Source organism: Triplophysa dalaica, chromosome 1 (genome assembly GCF_015846415.1).
Source record: "Triplophysa dalaica isolate WHDGS20190420 chromosome 1, ASM1584641v1, whole genome shotgun sequence".
NCBI lineage: Eukaryota > Metazoa > Chordata > Actinopteri > Cypriniformes > Nemacheilidae > Triplophysa > Triplophysa dalaica.
The window spans coordinates 23,145,775-23,161,746 of record NC_079542.1 but is presented as its reverse complement, the minus strand read 5'-3'; the positions used below and the strand labels follow the sequence as shown (position 1 = coordinate 23,161,746).

Genomic DNA, 15,972 nt, shown 5'->3' with positions numbered 1-15,972 from the left:
GTTCATCATATCATAAATTCATCAAATGTAGGCTTTGTCTTAGCTGTGTCTGACTATTAGTGAGATGCCGTCTGTAGTTTTGTGTGTAGAATTAGATGAATTTAAAAATGTCTTTTGGATTTGTGCATTTCAATGTAATAAAGCAAATGGGTCTTTTCTAGAACAATATTATAGAATAACTTTTTTACAAATGACCAGATGCACAAAAGAAAAACCAGGTGTGGTCTCCGCAACTGGGAAATTACATGATCTCTATTATAATCAGCATTCTAGGTGACTATAATAGCAACGAAAAAAACATTTGATGGCTTAGTGTGTTTGACAGTAGCAGCACATCAATATTGGCAGCTACCCTTCATAGGGTTGCCAGTACGGTTTGTGCTGCTCCCGTCAGACAGACACACTCTACAACTTCATTCAGAGCAGTATGGAGACTACAGCTGCTGTATTTTACTTCCATAACTGATTTTCACTCATTTTTCAGTCACCTTTACTTTTCAGTCATCTGTATTAGAAAACCCAGGGAAAATATCAAAAATAAGAGCCAAAACTTTGACTGGTTAAGTTTATTTATAATGCATCAAAAACTTCAGGTGTTCCAACACCATCTTCACTTTACTTCTAGAAAAGTGTAACATCATGACTAGTTGGATTTATTGACTCTGGAGTCCATTAAATAGGCATTGAGCAACATGAACAGAGGTACATGGGTGATTTCCCATAGATGTTCAAGACTTGTCATGGACTAATTTTTTTTATAGAGCTGTCTAAACTGAGAACAGCTTGTACTGACATATCTTAAAACACAGCAGTGCCATTGTTTTGTCTCGAAATGCACCTAAGCAATATTTCTCGTAAGGCATGTTTTAAAAACTTCTTTAATGTTTAATTGAGGCCTAGTCCTGTTTTATTCTAATCCCTCTGCAGGAAACCGCCCCCGTAGTCATTGATCTTCATTGCTTTTTAATGATAATGAAGAGACTACGTACAGTATATCTGCAGAACTGTTTCACATCAAAAAGAACATTAACACTGCAACTTGCATATTTTTTAACCAATGTAAAAACACTTAAAGGTTTGTGTCACATTTGTTAATATTCTCTCCACACACTAAAATTATGTACATTGCAAAGACCGGTGAAATTGCTGAAGTGATGCTCAAAATGAATGGAATGCGCAAAAGGATTATTTTTAATAAAACCCTACTTTCTGAAAACATTTTAGCTGGAAAAGATGGCGTCTTTATTTTTTGTATGCGTGTGTATATTAGAGAAAAATGCTACAAAGTACTATGCAGGCCATTGACTTTAGGAATAATCAAAAGTACAATAATTGTTTAATTTAGCAATACAGTTTACCAAACAAAGCCTCAACCATCAATATTACAAGCCATTTGGCTAAAGGTTTTTCCCAAAGCCAAGTACATATCTTTATAATGGTTTTAAAAAAAGTACTCGAAAAGTATTTGCCAGCTTTCTTCAATGATATCTTATCCCTTCCTTTATTATCATAGAAATGTGTCTTCTTGGAAAAGTTTGGATTAAATAAAGAGTTTTTTGGGCGGGGCTGGAATGAACCCTAACTGATACGATATGATTCAGTTTCATTTCATTTTCCAGCTGACGGTAAACTACAGTATGAGAACTTCAACGGGATAACAGAGGCAAGTCACTGGAATTCATGATGAGGCTGGAATCCAGATTTAGACTATCTGCAGAGAAAAAAATGTATATAGCTATTATTTTCCACTTTAAAAAGATATTAAGAAAAACAATCAAAACATGTAACCTAAGTACATGTACATTTTAATATCCAAGCTCCAGTTATTTAGTTTAAAAATAATATGGAAAGGCCAAACTTACCTTGATCAAAATTGAGCTTTTTCGATGTGGAACTATCACCCAGCCCTTCTATATCTACTAGATCACTGTTTGCATCAGAGTCATTCAATGCACTGAGAGTGACCTCTAGGAAACATATGAAACCATTACATTTGACAAAAAAATATTAAATTAGTTCCAGGTTACACTCTAGCATTAATATAAGCATTCATACAGTCATGCTCACCAGCAGTCTTTGATGACTTAATGCTAGATGGACATGTAGCTGGACCCTGTAAACCGGCAGTCACCACAACCTGAGATTTTGACACAGCAATGACTTTAGGTGGTCCAGGGGGAGGCATAGAAACCGGCAACTTTTTGGTGATCTTCTTTAAAGAATCAGTGGATACAACTCCAGTGTCTTCATAAATCTTCCTCTTGACTGTTGTTTTCGTTTGTGCACTTGTAATAGAAACTATATGCATTACAACTTTGACCTTCACAATAATAATTATAAATTATATTAAAGTGTATTTATTCAAGTGTTTGGCTTTTCATAAATTTATACAAAACATGGGAAATGGTCTACCTCTCCAGATTTATAGGAAGAGACATACCAAACCAATGAGAGGTGTAGAAGGTTAACAAATTCGCCTTATAATTTCTATTTAGTACCAATTTAATTCCAACATACAAAAGACACAAATTTAATATTTCTGCAGAGAAAAGCAAATGGTAGTAAATAATAAAGAGGTATTACAAAAAGTGCACTGATGCATTATTAGGATGCCTGATTCGGCGAATATACTAAAGGAAATGAAAGCTCACCCTGCTGGACTCATGTCTGCCACTGGATGCAGTTGCATGGTAAGCTCTCCTAATTTTGTGAACGCAGCTCCAGCTGCAGAAAAAATCTCGCCAACCTAAATACATAAAACCAAGGGTCAAATGAGATAAATGTTATACGTCATCTGTTCCAAAAACGCATTTTATTAGTTTTCAAAGCAGATTTCTGGGGAATAGTTAGCATACTAACGTTAGCCAATAGCTGAATTAACAACATATCAAATCTGATTCATACCGGAGACAGTGAACATGAACTGTATCCTATCAAAACAGAAGAAAACACAAAAAAATGAAGGATTAAGTTAGATCTCATTCATAAACAAATGTTACCTTAGTAGAGGCAGAGGTCATTGTTTTGATTTAACGTTACAGCAGCGTGGTGGGGGCTGCGGTTTCAGGAAACAGCTAACTTAGCTGACTTGGGTAACAATGACTATCGTCAAAATATTAAAATAATTATTTTCAAACACTTTACATCCTGAGGCTTTACCAACACATTTTACTAAACGAACAACGCTATAAGTGCGCCATAAAGATGACTCTTGGAAACAATGGCGCTTATTGGTCTTGAACAAAAGTCGCGGGACGTTATTGGTTAGCATCGGTGGGTTACTCAAAACCTTCAATGCTGCGCAGAAACTACGCAATTCATTTCCACAGTTCTGCAATGTCGTCGTTGAAAGTCAAAATTTTCACAATTCCACCATCACGTCAAATTGTTGCTATTAAAGTCAAAGCTTTAACTCCTGCCAATTCTCTATTACGTTATCACGTAGAGCAAACGTTTTGTAAAAATAAAGGTCATAACAGTGTCTCTTAAATATATAATATTGATATACAGTAAATGCATAATATTGTGAGTGGATAAGATTAGTTAAGAGAGATATTTTTTTACATGTATATCTCAGAGTAAATATAATGACGGACTTTATGTCAGCCCGTGTTGTGTAACATGACCATTGTATTGGCATATGCTGCCCTCTGGTGAAGATTTTGTAATTTGACATCAAGAACCAAACATTTAATCACTTCTATTTGAATAGTCAATGACTGTTTATTGAGGTTGGGTTGGACAGTTTATGGGTATGGTGCACAGACAAGGTGGATATGACAATTAACTATGCTGAACATTTTCATGATGCTGTCAGTATATATGTTTGGCACTAATGCGAGGGACCACAATATTTGGACCAAAGTAAAATAAAATGAACAACATGAGCAATAATTACTATTATTACATAGAATTCAAAGTGCAACAAATGCAGAAAAATTTGCTTGCTCAGCCAAGTGCAATGTTCTAAATAAACAGATGTCCTTGTTGGCAACATTTGACAAAAATGTCTGAATTTATGATATTGCTAGAGCCATTCCAAAGTTCCTAAAGCAACTTGATAAAATAGAAACATAACAAAATTTGTAAGATAGCATTATATCTTTAAAATAAATAATATCTATGAGATAGCATATGGCACTCTATATTGCTTTGATGAAACAGCTTGATATATTCTGTATATTAATGATCAATGTTGTCAAATCATGACCACTGTTTTTTTTATATCAATCAAGACAGTGACATTACATGAGCATTAACGCATTCAAATATCTATATTCCTATACAAGTGTATTTTGTTATTGCTAACATCAATATATCTCTCTGGACTATCATAATATTGTTTAGCTATAAACTGTAATATTAACAATAGACATAAGCACTGATATTGTCAGAGAGAATAACAGTCAATTTTAGACCACAGAACACTGGGTGGGAGGAGGGGGTCTAGGACATGCACAATGAGATTCCATGTTGTGGAAGAGATATGTTGGCCACTCCCTTGACAAGAAGTGCAAGAGCAGCCGTCATTCAGACCCATACACAAGCTCACAAAATTATTTATCATTTAAAGCTAATATTCTAGATATTTTTATTTCATTTGATAATATTTAAGTATCAACATTACTCTAGATTTATTCAAAGGCTGAATGCCTAATGACAATCTATTAATTTGTGAGGTCAAAGACCTGATCATCACAGTGTCTCATCACATCTCTCAGTCAGCCCCCTTTATAAAATGTTACTACAACTGTAGATAAATGGTACTGACAAATACATTGATATAGTTAGTGACAACAGGCTGACTGGTTAAGGCATAAACAGACTACTATTTGCGAATTGAGTGTGTGAATAATAAACATGAAAATGCAAACCGGGACAGGTGATTATAATACATTCACACTGCAAAATACAAAATAATAATCCAGATTCACAGGCAAAATGGAAATACTTTATATGCAGCTCAACAAACGTAATAAATACAAACAAAAAAAATATCTGATAAGCAGACTAAAAACACTTCACATGATTTTGGATAATTGATGCAAACATGCAAATAACTTAAATAGAAAAAGACACAAATAATACAATAAATATGTGAAACGAGTGGCTTTTCTAACCCTGTATGCTTCCCTTCACATCTTCCCTGTGCCTGTGTTTTCCTACATCGTCCTCCCTCTGCATCAAAGGGGGTGAAGGTGGGGCCGGAGAGATGGCTGACACAGCAGGCTGTCATTTTTTTAAATGAGCACTAAGTAAATTACTCTCCATCCATTATCGTAATGAGAATCCTTTCCCATCAAGAGAGGGAGACAGCGAAGGGAAAAAATCAATTTACCCTTTGGGCACACAGACAGCATTAGTCATACTCACCGAGCCCTCTATTTCTTTCTAATATCAAATTCCAACATAAAATTCCCATATGAAGTCTAAACAAAGGTGAGGTGTTATTCACGAGTGGTTTTCTATATGTAGACACATATACTGGCTTATTTTAAGTAGTGGGTGTAAGGTAAACATTCTCTCTCACTCTCTCACAGACACACAAATAGTCATGCTTTAGGCATTAGAATGCATGCAATGTGTGATCAAACATTTAAGTACATTTAAACACACACACACACACACACACACACACACAGACACGAGTCAGTACGCTTGGCCAGCATACATGAATTAGATCCTGATTCCTGCATGAAGTATTCGTATATTGAGTTAGCCCACTGTCAGAAAGCAGAGACGGCAGACACACACAATAAAAGTTCACACAATAACCAGGACAAAGGGGCACAGAAAAAGCGTAATGGATGTGGGTAGATGAACACATGGTGAAGCAGTCTATTAGAGGATAGGACAAAAAAAGAAAACCTTTAAAAAGTCCTGAGGACCAGAGTGAATAAAGGTTTCCAGGTTCCAGTGGAAAAAGACAAACGTGCACACTCACTTGTCAGAGGTAATAACGCATATATAACAATTTTTCTATATTTGATGACCATAGCGCTTAATAATCTCTCATAGCAGCTTGTGTGTGTGTGTATTGTTTATACACAACTTATAATTGTGATAAGAACAACAATCTACAGCAAAATAACTGAACCTGAAAATGCAACATTCACAATTCATTATCATGCTTAGAGATATTAATGAATGGAAAGGTTTCTTTGAGTTTGGCAACCATTGCCATTCTGAAAAGAAATTATTAAGAAATATGGTCATCAGTCTTCGCTTTCTTTGATCTGCGCTTTAACATTTATGTCAGATTGATCTAGAGGTCTGTACAGCGCTCTTGCTTGCTGTAATGGTCGAACTGGCTCTTCCAGTGCATCATGTAAGAGCTCCAACGGTGGAATTCCACTTTCCATTGTTGTTCAACATCATCAATGTTGTCTGGTAAGGAAAGGAAAAGAAGAGTAAGTTCACCCAAAAACAAAAAGTCTGTCATGAATTTCTCACTCTCTAGTTGTTCCAAACCTGTATAATTGTTTTGTTTGGTTTAACATAAAGAAATATATTTGGATCAATGCTTGTAACCAAACAGTCCTTGGATACCATTGACTAACATAGTAGGAAAATGACAATGGTAGTCAAAAGTCCCTCAGAACTGTTTATTGTCCTACATTCTTCAAAATATCTTCTTTTGTGTTCAACAGAACAAAAACATAATAAAGTATTTTTTCAAACTATGGTATACAATGATCAATTTATACAGATTTGAAACAACTGGAAGGTGAGATTATATTCCTTTTAAAATGTTGGCGTGAAGATATAAACGAGACAAAAAAGTACATTTAAAAAACTAAATCCATTAAACTACTATTCAGCGGTACCACAATTCGCTCAAATATATATATGAGAGCATTGGCCAAAGGCCCACACGAGAGAATTTGTAATTTACTGTCACTACAGGCAGGCTTGCAAAACACACTCAATGTTTATTGCTTCATATTCTGGTTTACTTCCACAACACTGTTGGCACATGCTATTTGTTTAGATTCAGAGCAAAAAAAATATAGAGACCAGACATTTCCTTGAGAAGTGAAATCGATTGTTTATATTATGGCCAGAACTGTATGTTCTTTAAACCTCTGCCCACAAACAGAAGCAAAGGGAAATCTTTAAAAAAAAATGTGTTAATGCAAATATGTGTCTTAAACTACAACAGCATAAATGGTGTAAGGGGGGTAAGGTAGACAATTAAAACCTAAAAGCAAACTCTCATTATGCAACTTTTGGCTGGATATTGCTTTCACAGACAGATTTCTACAGTCTGCGTCAAAACCCCCGGGACGGTGCCAAATTAGTACTTGTTGCGTTTAGCGAGTATGAGAACACCAGTGGCAGTCACAGGCGCTGCAATATTTTTAAACCTGTTTGATATGATTGCCATTTTGTGTGCGATGCAATGACAATGTGGAACTAATCCAGTCAATCACAGTGTAGGCGTTATAACTTTAGAAAGCTTGATGAAGTTATCACGTGGAGGAATTAAAAGTTGCTTTCATATATTCATCAACAATGCATGTGAAATGGCTCAGATAAAGGAGGTAAAACTCTTAACTATCTAGAAGGAACAAGTATAATAAAATATGGTGTTAACGCGTCATACTCCATTCCTGTAGGTAGCAGAATTTCACCAAAAGATGATTTGTCAATGCCATTTATGTTTAAATGCTTATTTGTTGTTGATTCTGACTGTACCTTGATCAAATGGCTTCCTCTTTGTTTGCATTGTGTTGTGTAGCATGCAAGTTGCTACGACAAGACAATGGATGTCGAGAACCTTGTTGTGTAGTTTGAGGACCACAGCGATTTACGTAGTCTCAAGTTCCACAGTGTGAGCTTGCTTTAGCATTTATGATGAGATTTCCTCTCCATCCATAAAACAAGTCTGCAGTTTCTCACCTTCAAACTTAACTGAGCATTCATATTAGTCTTGTGCTAATAAAAAACATAAAAGCTTTGTTTAAATACATGAAAGACTATACTGGCAAAGACGGTTCATTACCTGTGATGTTAAGCAGTCGAGGAAGGAAGCGGTTCCACAGAGCACAAGTCTGTGTTCTCAGACCCTTGTGCACCTTCATTGGCTCTGTGTTCAAGCCCACATGCTTTTGCTCAGACGCTGTAAACTGAGGCCACCTCTTCCTACTGTCTATGGTGCCGTCAGTGTTCATGTTAGGATTACTTCACGGGGGAGAGATAAAAAAAACAGGGCATTGAGTTTACTTTCAAGGGAATATACTATAAATTCTGTGGGTGTTGTAGCTTCTGTTATATCTTTACCTATGTTTATAACTCTTACCCAGTGCGTGCGAAATTGGCCCAGTATCTCATCATACGTCGGCTAAGTTTCTCTTCTTCAGTGGTGTAATTCAGCCTTTTCTCTAAAGGTAGGCCAAACACGAACTCAATCTCATACCCATGCATTACACCCATCCACTCAGGCCAGGCCAAGTTTGAGGCTCGATGGTCAAACAGGTAAAGATACACACCCCCTACGGAAAAGGAGGTGAATAGAAAGTTATCATATCATGTTTAAGGTGTATTTGCTCACCCTTGTTTATTCCAGTTGACTTGGACTGGAATAAATTGTATGGACTAGATTTCCACAGCTTGAATGAAATGCTACACACAGTTGATGTTGCATATGATAACAACATGTAGGGGCCAATCATTTTTCTTATTATGCAAGTACATTATTTTTATCATATCAGTCAATTTTTCTAAATGCTCCCATGACCCTCAGCCTTCAAATTATATTCCAAATCCTTAACCAATATGACACACCACCTCTTTGTTAGTCAACTGGTAATAATTCTTCTCAAACTAGAAGTATTCCAAAGTTACTTGGCATTACCATGAGAGTTCCCACTGTTGTAGCCTGTTGGTCCAGAGTTTCCCCAGCCCAGTGACCCTGGTAGTGCTCCTGGCTGGATATGGAGACTAGTGTGCTGGGCATACATCTTTGCAAAAGTCTGTAGAGGACAGATAACATTATGATCTCCTACAATATCATCCATGGCATCACGATTCTTTTGAGGGTTGTTTTCATCCATCCAGTCCGTATACTGAAGTACAACTGCCTCCAAGCCAATGTCGTTAGCATGAGGAACCCCCATCTTCACACCTTCTAGGAAGTCCTCTCGTGAAATCAAACTCTCGTTGTCTTTGCTGAACCCTGGTGCACCGTACACTAAGAAATAAGCTCCCTCGTCCTGATTCACACCCATCAGGACCTGAGTGTATTTGAAGTTCCCTGAGCTGAGCATGGCTTCGGGGTCATCAGGGAAGAACACCCCATCTATGACAGGTACAAAGGAGAAGCGGAACAGGCTGCTATAGGGGAGTACTTGCCATTCTTGATCAATGAGTTCTTTTGGATTCTTGTTCCTCAGGCAGTCGATCAGCTCAGTGTCATTACCCTCACCGCAGCCAACGAGCTTGCCCAGCATGGTGGCCCTCCTGCGGGCCTCATCAAAGTTAACGGTAGCCCAGGGTGCGTTAGGAACACCACTCTGCATTATGGCACGTGTGAATAAAGGCCGACTGTCCGGTGACAGAAGATGCATGCCCACTGAGGCTCCGCCAGCACTTTCTCCAAAAATGGTGACCTGTTTTGGGTTACCTCCAAAAAAGTGAATGTTATCTTGTACCCACTGGAGGGCCATCCTCTGGTCAAGGAGACCAACATTTCCCGGTGCCTCTGACGAACCATTTAGTGTAAGGAATCCAAAAGCAGCGACACGGTAGTTCATCGATACAACCACTACTTTTTCAGAGTATGCCAAGTAACGGCCATCATACACATCAAGAGAAGAGGAACCACTGTAGAAGCCACCACCGTATATCCAAACCATCACTGTGAGATTTTGTGGCCTAGGGGAAGAAGGCACCCACACGTTAAGGTAAAGGCAGTCCTCGCTCATCATTCTGTTGGGGTTCCACATCTCAATGCCCGGAAAGCCTGGGTGAGAGGTGTCTACAGACTGATAACAGGCATTTGGGTAGTCTCTTGCCTCCAAAACACCATTCCATGGCTTTTTGGGCTCTGCTGGCCTGAAACGTCTCTTCCCAAGTGGAGGCTCAACATATGGGATGCCCAGGAAAGCGACCACATGATTCCGGTCTGGAACAGGCAAGCGTACACCTTGCACACGGCCCAACCTTGTTGTCACAGTGAGGTCAGAGTCGCTTTGTGCAAGACAGCAGTGGAAAAGGAACGTGAGGAGCACAGAGGGCAGTAAAAAAAAGTCTGAAGTCTTCATGATATCTTTTCCTTTTTTTTTTAGGGTAGTTTTGCTCTCACTGTGTGCTCAGCTCAGAATTATCTGTGAATAAAAAACAGAAAATGGGATGAGACAACAAAATTGGTTTCAAGGAAAAGATGCATATAATGAGGGTTTCAGTTAAGAAGAAACCATATATATAAAGAAAGACGACTGAACAACTAACCAGATGTGCTGCAATACAGTGACAGGCAGTAAATGTCATCTCTTCTGGTTTTCCTAATTTTTCAACGTCTGCTGTGTCACACCCAGTCACCCTTCCCACACCCAAAACTCATTAGACCTGTTGCATCAGTCCTCATATAGATATTTAATATATTTAGTTTGTTTGTTTACTTTGATTAAATTGAAGGGATTAGGCATACATTTTGGATTGATTTCAGTTTTGACAGAAAAAATGCCTGTTGGAGGAATCAGTGCATGGTCGTGCCTTGTTAAGGTAAGGTGTGTGAAAGTAAGACAGACCACTGACAGAAATTTATAGGCAAAACAGGCAATGAAAAGTGGAAAGCCTAAAAGTTATTATGTGAAGAGATATAATGCAACATGAATGAGTTTGATGGGCTGTTACTGCACATTAATCTCACTTCCATGAGCCACAAATGCACTTTTGGCATGAATGTTTATGTTTCACGTGTTGCCTGGTTGCCATGATGACTGGATTAGTTTTGGGGGCAAAGTTAGGAAGCACATGAATTTGACTGCAGCTGTGTGTCTGTTTAAATGAGGCTATTTCTGTCCCCCTGCCTCTTTTGCTTATATGGGGTTCTATTTTTGAGGGTGTAACTTCTTCCATTTGTTCATCTGCCTTACTTTCCATCTAACCCTTTCTTTGCAACACGTATGCTACACAAAGAGTCACGTAAGTGTAGACTTGTGCTTTAGCAACCTAGATTTTAGATAAACAAAGTGTTTATTTTTAGAACAGTGTTAGGCTTTTGTTTGTCCAAAAAGGAACTGTGGGTCAATGCATCGTATAAAATATTATACTTAAGAAGGGCTTGCAAAACCTTACGGCTAATTAAACAACCTATTAGCTATTTCAGACCACAAGAAAGATTTTATTGGAATTAATGGTGAAAAAAGGATTGAGGGTATGCAATGCAATTGATCAGTCACAGACTCTCAACAGATTTATTATTATCTTAAAAGACAGCTGCATGCCGGAAATGGGGGGCAAGGGCAGCTGTAAGCATTGGGGATAGACTGCAGAGGGGAAGAGGCTGCTTAAATTAGATCCTGGAATCCATGTGTGAAGTTCACTGAGAAGTTTAGTTTTTAGTTTGAGAGTAAACGTTGTTGTGCACACCATAATTTATTTATTAATCACTCACCTTTGTAACTTTATCAGAATTGCTTTTGTGTGTGGTAGGATTAGATTCAGTCAACGCTTAGACAATTTTACAAGTAACCATTAAGCACATAGGCTAGTCTTTCTCTGCATTTGTCACAATCATTGCCAGCAAACTCTGTTGCCATGGAAATTTTGAGCCTGCATTATCCATCCTCTCCTGATTGTACATTGTGTTTTCACTAGTAATTACAATAAATGTTGTTCCAACGCTTCTCTTTTTAATTAGTTGTGGTTATTATTTTCTTGGTTTACAAAATAAATGAAAAAATAAACACAGAAACAGAAGCACACACTAACAATAGAGACTATTGTAATGCAGTAAAATGAGTAAAACGAACTGAACTAGATAACTATGACGCATGAATTATTGTCATTTAAAGCAAGATTAAAACATAAACAACACTGTCTATTTATTTCGACCACATGTGACGCGACCGACAGACATTTAAAAAATACTATTTGAAGTGCGCTACCAAGACAGATGGTATTTTCCGCGCCGTAGTTTGTCCGTCTAATATTTCCCGAGAGCTAGCATGCGCCAAATCTACACTAGGCCTATTATTATCATCATCATAATCACAACTACAACCCGATATTTTATCGAACAATCACATTGCTTAAAAGCTTAAAACAAAACACGATGTTAACATTAATTGTCACCGTAAATTGAGAGATGGCTCACAAGCGGATTCTATTAAATGCATTAACATAAAATCTGTCTCGCAGCAGCTGTGTGGATATGTAATTATAATAACAGTTAATTAAAAAAAAAACGTTTTATCCACGTCAAAATGCAATGAGAAATGTGAACGTTTTGCATTAAATAACAGTCATTATGAAGCTTTGGGATACACTCATTGGCGTTATTTGCGGGTGGGGCTTGTCCCAGCCACTTTTTGGAAGAAATTAAGAAATGGTTGCGGAAGGTGTGTACTGTTTATGGACCATTAACATATTAAACCCGTGTAAAACGTAGGATGAGCAGCTTTTCAGAGAGCCTCGATTCCAGAAGCGCGCCCAGAAATGCGCGCATCATCCGCGCGCTCGCGGCGCTTGCTTGTGCACCCAGTGTCCATGCACGAAAACGCGTAAAACAATTAACAAGTTAGATTTTTAGCCATAGGAATAAACTGATCTGAAGTGTAATGCAACGCAACAGCCAAGTGACCTTCCCCAAACGACAGGTTGGGAACCACATAGGAGAGCTGGAGTCGAAATGCGGAGCAGGCTAACCAATGGACGTTATGGGGAAATGAAAGTGGGACCGCCCACTATAGCCTATATGATAAAATCCCAAAGGGTTATTAAAGAAACGATTGATTAATGTATAGTATTTGTCCCCACCACTTTTCAAAAGAAAGTTATGCCACTAGATTCACTAAAAACAGACATTCTGGTATGTTTGTAAATGAGGAATTCAGCGTCAAGCAGGACTGGGACACTCGGGTATGAACGAGTCTTTAACGTTAACCTTTAAGTGGCAGAAAATCAAAGGAGACATGAAGGTTACAGGTTACAGACTTAATTTTAGGGAACCGGGGCCTCTGAGTGCGCGTGCGTGCATGTACGTTGGAGCGCACGCGCCTCTTTCTCCAGCACGTCAATTTTTCCAAGCCATATCTCACAATTAAATGCACGCGCATCCTTCAAGTACGATGTTCGTTATTGTCTGCTTGTTTTATCGTGACGAGCCGTTGCCACGATTCTGTCTTTATCTTTAATATTAAGCGGACGCCGTCAGATAACCAGCAAATAAATCCAGCGACAAATTTCATTGCAATTATGCAACATTACAATAACACACCATACGTGTTGGCGTGCATTATAAGAAAATGCATTAATCGACATATAACATTGGCCTATAATAAACGTGGTATGTTTTTTATTAAAAGCTTTGCTGAACCATTCGCTATGCAGGACTGTGTAATGATAATAAAACAATAATAACAACATCGGACTAATTATTCAACCTAACAAACGCTACAAAATCATACTGCATACATAGATCTGCAAACAATATAAAATGCAGTTTTGCTAAATGATCCTTTTCACATCTTTAAGAAATAATAATGTACAAAATACCCTCAAATAGGCATCAGTGTATTGGTAAATGCGCTGCAAAACGAAACGAACACGAGTTGCGCAGAAGCCAAATGAATAGACACTAAACTCTCCGTCTCTATTTTATTTTGCGTGTTGGAACAGTCCGCCCATCTTACTATCCGAGTGATTCCACACCGAATCCAGTACCTGGCGATTCCCGTTCCCCAGCCGGCTTTGCTTCAGTGCCGCTCCCCCGGACTCTTCCCCTCTTCTCCTTGTCCTTCAACGAAGACAGCCGGATTTTGGTGCCGTGCAGCGGGCCGATAAACAAAGCACCGAGACTAGGGATGTATCGAGAAGTGAATGGTAGTCTCGTCAGTCTGGTTTCAACGCTTGATCCAACCCCTGACAGAACTAGGCAAAGACAGATCCGTGTTGTGATACGTGCTGCTGTACTGTGTCGATAGGGGGAGACTCCTTATAATAACCCCAATCGGCTGAAAAAACAAACAAACTGTTGAGATCTCGCGAGATTTACTGACACGTCTGTCCTCGCGTCTGTCCTGCTTTGCACAAACGTGATTCAAACTGCCTTAAATTTGTTTAAGTATATATTAGACTTATCTTTTAAAATAGGCCTATTGCTTAATCGTAGATTAAATTTAGCAACTGCCCATAAAAGGCAAAGAAGAGTGAAAATAGAGAATGTCTGCTGATGTTTCATTAAAATTAAAAGCTGATTTTCTTCACCAAACTCTAAACATAAGAAGAATAGCAAGGAAAATAAAACAAGAAATACAGCTTTGCAGGCCACCTGATTAATCAAAGAAATGTGCTATTTGTATTGCTTCAGTGTTCTAATAAATGATCAAAGAGACAAATTAAAACCTAAGTCAGGCAAAAGTCTATCATATGGAAGCAAATAAGAGACATAATGTTTTGAAATTTAACAGCCTATGAATACTTGATTTTGAATTATTTTACTTTGGAAACCATGGATCTGAATTTATTTGTTTCGAATTTCCCTCTATGAAATTTAAATATGAAAATTCTTGATTTCCAATTTAAAAACCTGAATTTAATGCTCACAAATTCGGATACAAAAAAAATAAACTTACAGAATTTCAGATAAAATACATTCAAATTGATCAAATTTTATTGCTCTTATTCAGATCTCAAATTTCAAGTTAATACTTTTCAAAGAAAACATCTGTCTAATTCGACTGCTCAAATTCAGATCGAAAAATTCAAGTTAAATATTCACATGGTAACATCCGGCTACCCAGGATAGGAAAAACAGTTGAGCCCAGAGCCTGTCTGCAATTGAACCGAACCATTGAACCGAACCAGTGAACCGAACCAATGAACCGATGTCGGGCGGCCTATCAGAGCACGTCAACCTGACTGTCTGTCATGATCCAAGAAGAGGCCAAGGCATGGATATTAAAGCTGTAAAGAAGATGACTTCTAGGGAAAACGAAGGCGCTCCGGTAAGTTTGCTGTTTATGTACAATCAGACTCTACAGAACAAAAGTATGTTGTTGCTAATTATTTTTTGGAACTATTATTATTATTATTTTTCGACCGAAGTCGGTTCGGTTCACTGGTTCGGTTCAATGGTTCGGTTCAATTGCAGACGGGCTCTGGGCTCAACTGTTTTTCCTATCCTGGGTAGCCCGGATGTTACCATGTGAATATTTAACTTGAATTTTTCGATCTGAATTTGAGCATTCGAATTAGACAGATGTTTTCTTTGAAAAGTATTAACTTGAAATTTGAGATCTGAATAAGAGCAATAAAATTTGATCAATCTGAATGTATTTTATCTGAAATTCTGTAAGTTTATTTTTTTTGTATCCGAATTTGTGAGCATTAAATTCAGGTTTTTAAATTGGAAATCAAGAATTTTCATATTTAAATTTCATAGAGGTAAATTCGAAACAAATAAATTCAGATCCATGGTTTCCAAAGTAAAATAATTCAAAATCAAGTATTCATAGGCTGTTTAATTTCAAAACATTATGTCTCTTATTTGCTTCCATACTATCATCATAAACATAATCTTGCTGCTCTTCAGATGGAAAGAGTTAGATTTACATCACCCTACTTAAAGTTATTAGCTAGATTGCTGTGTTCCATCCAGTGTAGATGATGTAATCTCTGAGTCGATCTACTCTACATCCATTGAGAAGCTCAGTACTGCTCACAGCATTCCCTGATAGAGTATTAAAAAACATACCAAAGCTAACAGGTTGTATAGTTCAAGACCCCCCCAAAAGTGTTTAGCTG

The 15,972-nt window shown here is 37.8% G+C and overlaps 2 protein-coding genes across 3 annotated transcripts; both read right to left on the bottom strand.

Annotated features, from left to right (window-relative positions):
* Positions 1-1,301: 1,301 nt before the first annotated feature.
* On the bottom strand, positions 1,302-3,242 carry zgc:92664 (uncharacterized protein LOC436695 homolog). Its single transcript, XM_056748725.1, has 5 exons — positions 3,000-3,242; positions 2,652-2,746; positions 2,068-2,285; positions 1,863-1,967; positions 1,302-1,711 (listed from the first exon to the last, which is right to left on the bottom strand). Exons 1-5 carry the CDS (start codon positions 3,018-3,020, stop codon positions 1,647-1,649), a joined length of 504 nt encoding a protein of 167 aa, XP_056604703.1. The 5' UTR covers positions 3,021-3,242; the 3' UTR covers positions 1,302-1,646.
* A 1,695-nt stretch (positions 3,243-4,937) lies between these two features.
* Positions 4,938-14,155, bottom strand: ache (acetylcholinesterase). Of its 2 annotated transcripts, none has more exons than XM_056750923.1 (5): positions 13,860-14,155; positions 8,858-10,328; positions 8,303-8,495; positions 8,006-8,184; positions 4,938-6,387 (listed from the first exon to the last, which is right to left on the bottom strand). In XM_056750923.1, exons 2-5 carry the CDS (start codon positions 10,263-10,265, stop codon positions 6,266-6,268), a joined length of 1,902 nt encoding a protein of 633 aa, XP_056606901.1. In that variant the 5' UTR covers positions 10,266-10,328; positions 13,860-14,155; the 3' UTR covers positions 4,938-6,265. The 2 variants fall into 2 exon arrangements, with proteins under 2 accessions (XP_056606901.1, XP_056606910.1); XM_056750932.1 differs by having other exon boundaries at positions 13,891-14,155.
* Between the last annotated feature and the right edge of the window lie 1,817 nt (positions 14,156-15,972).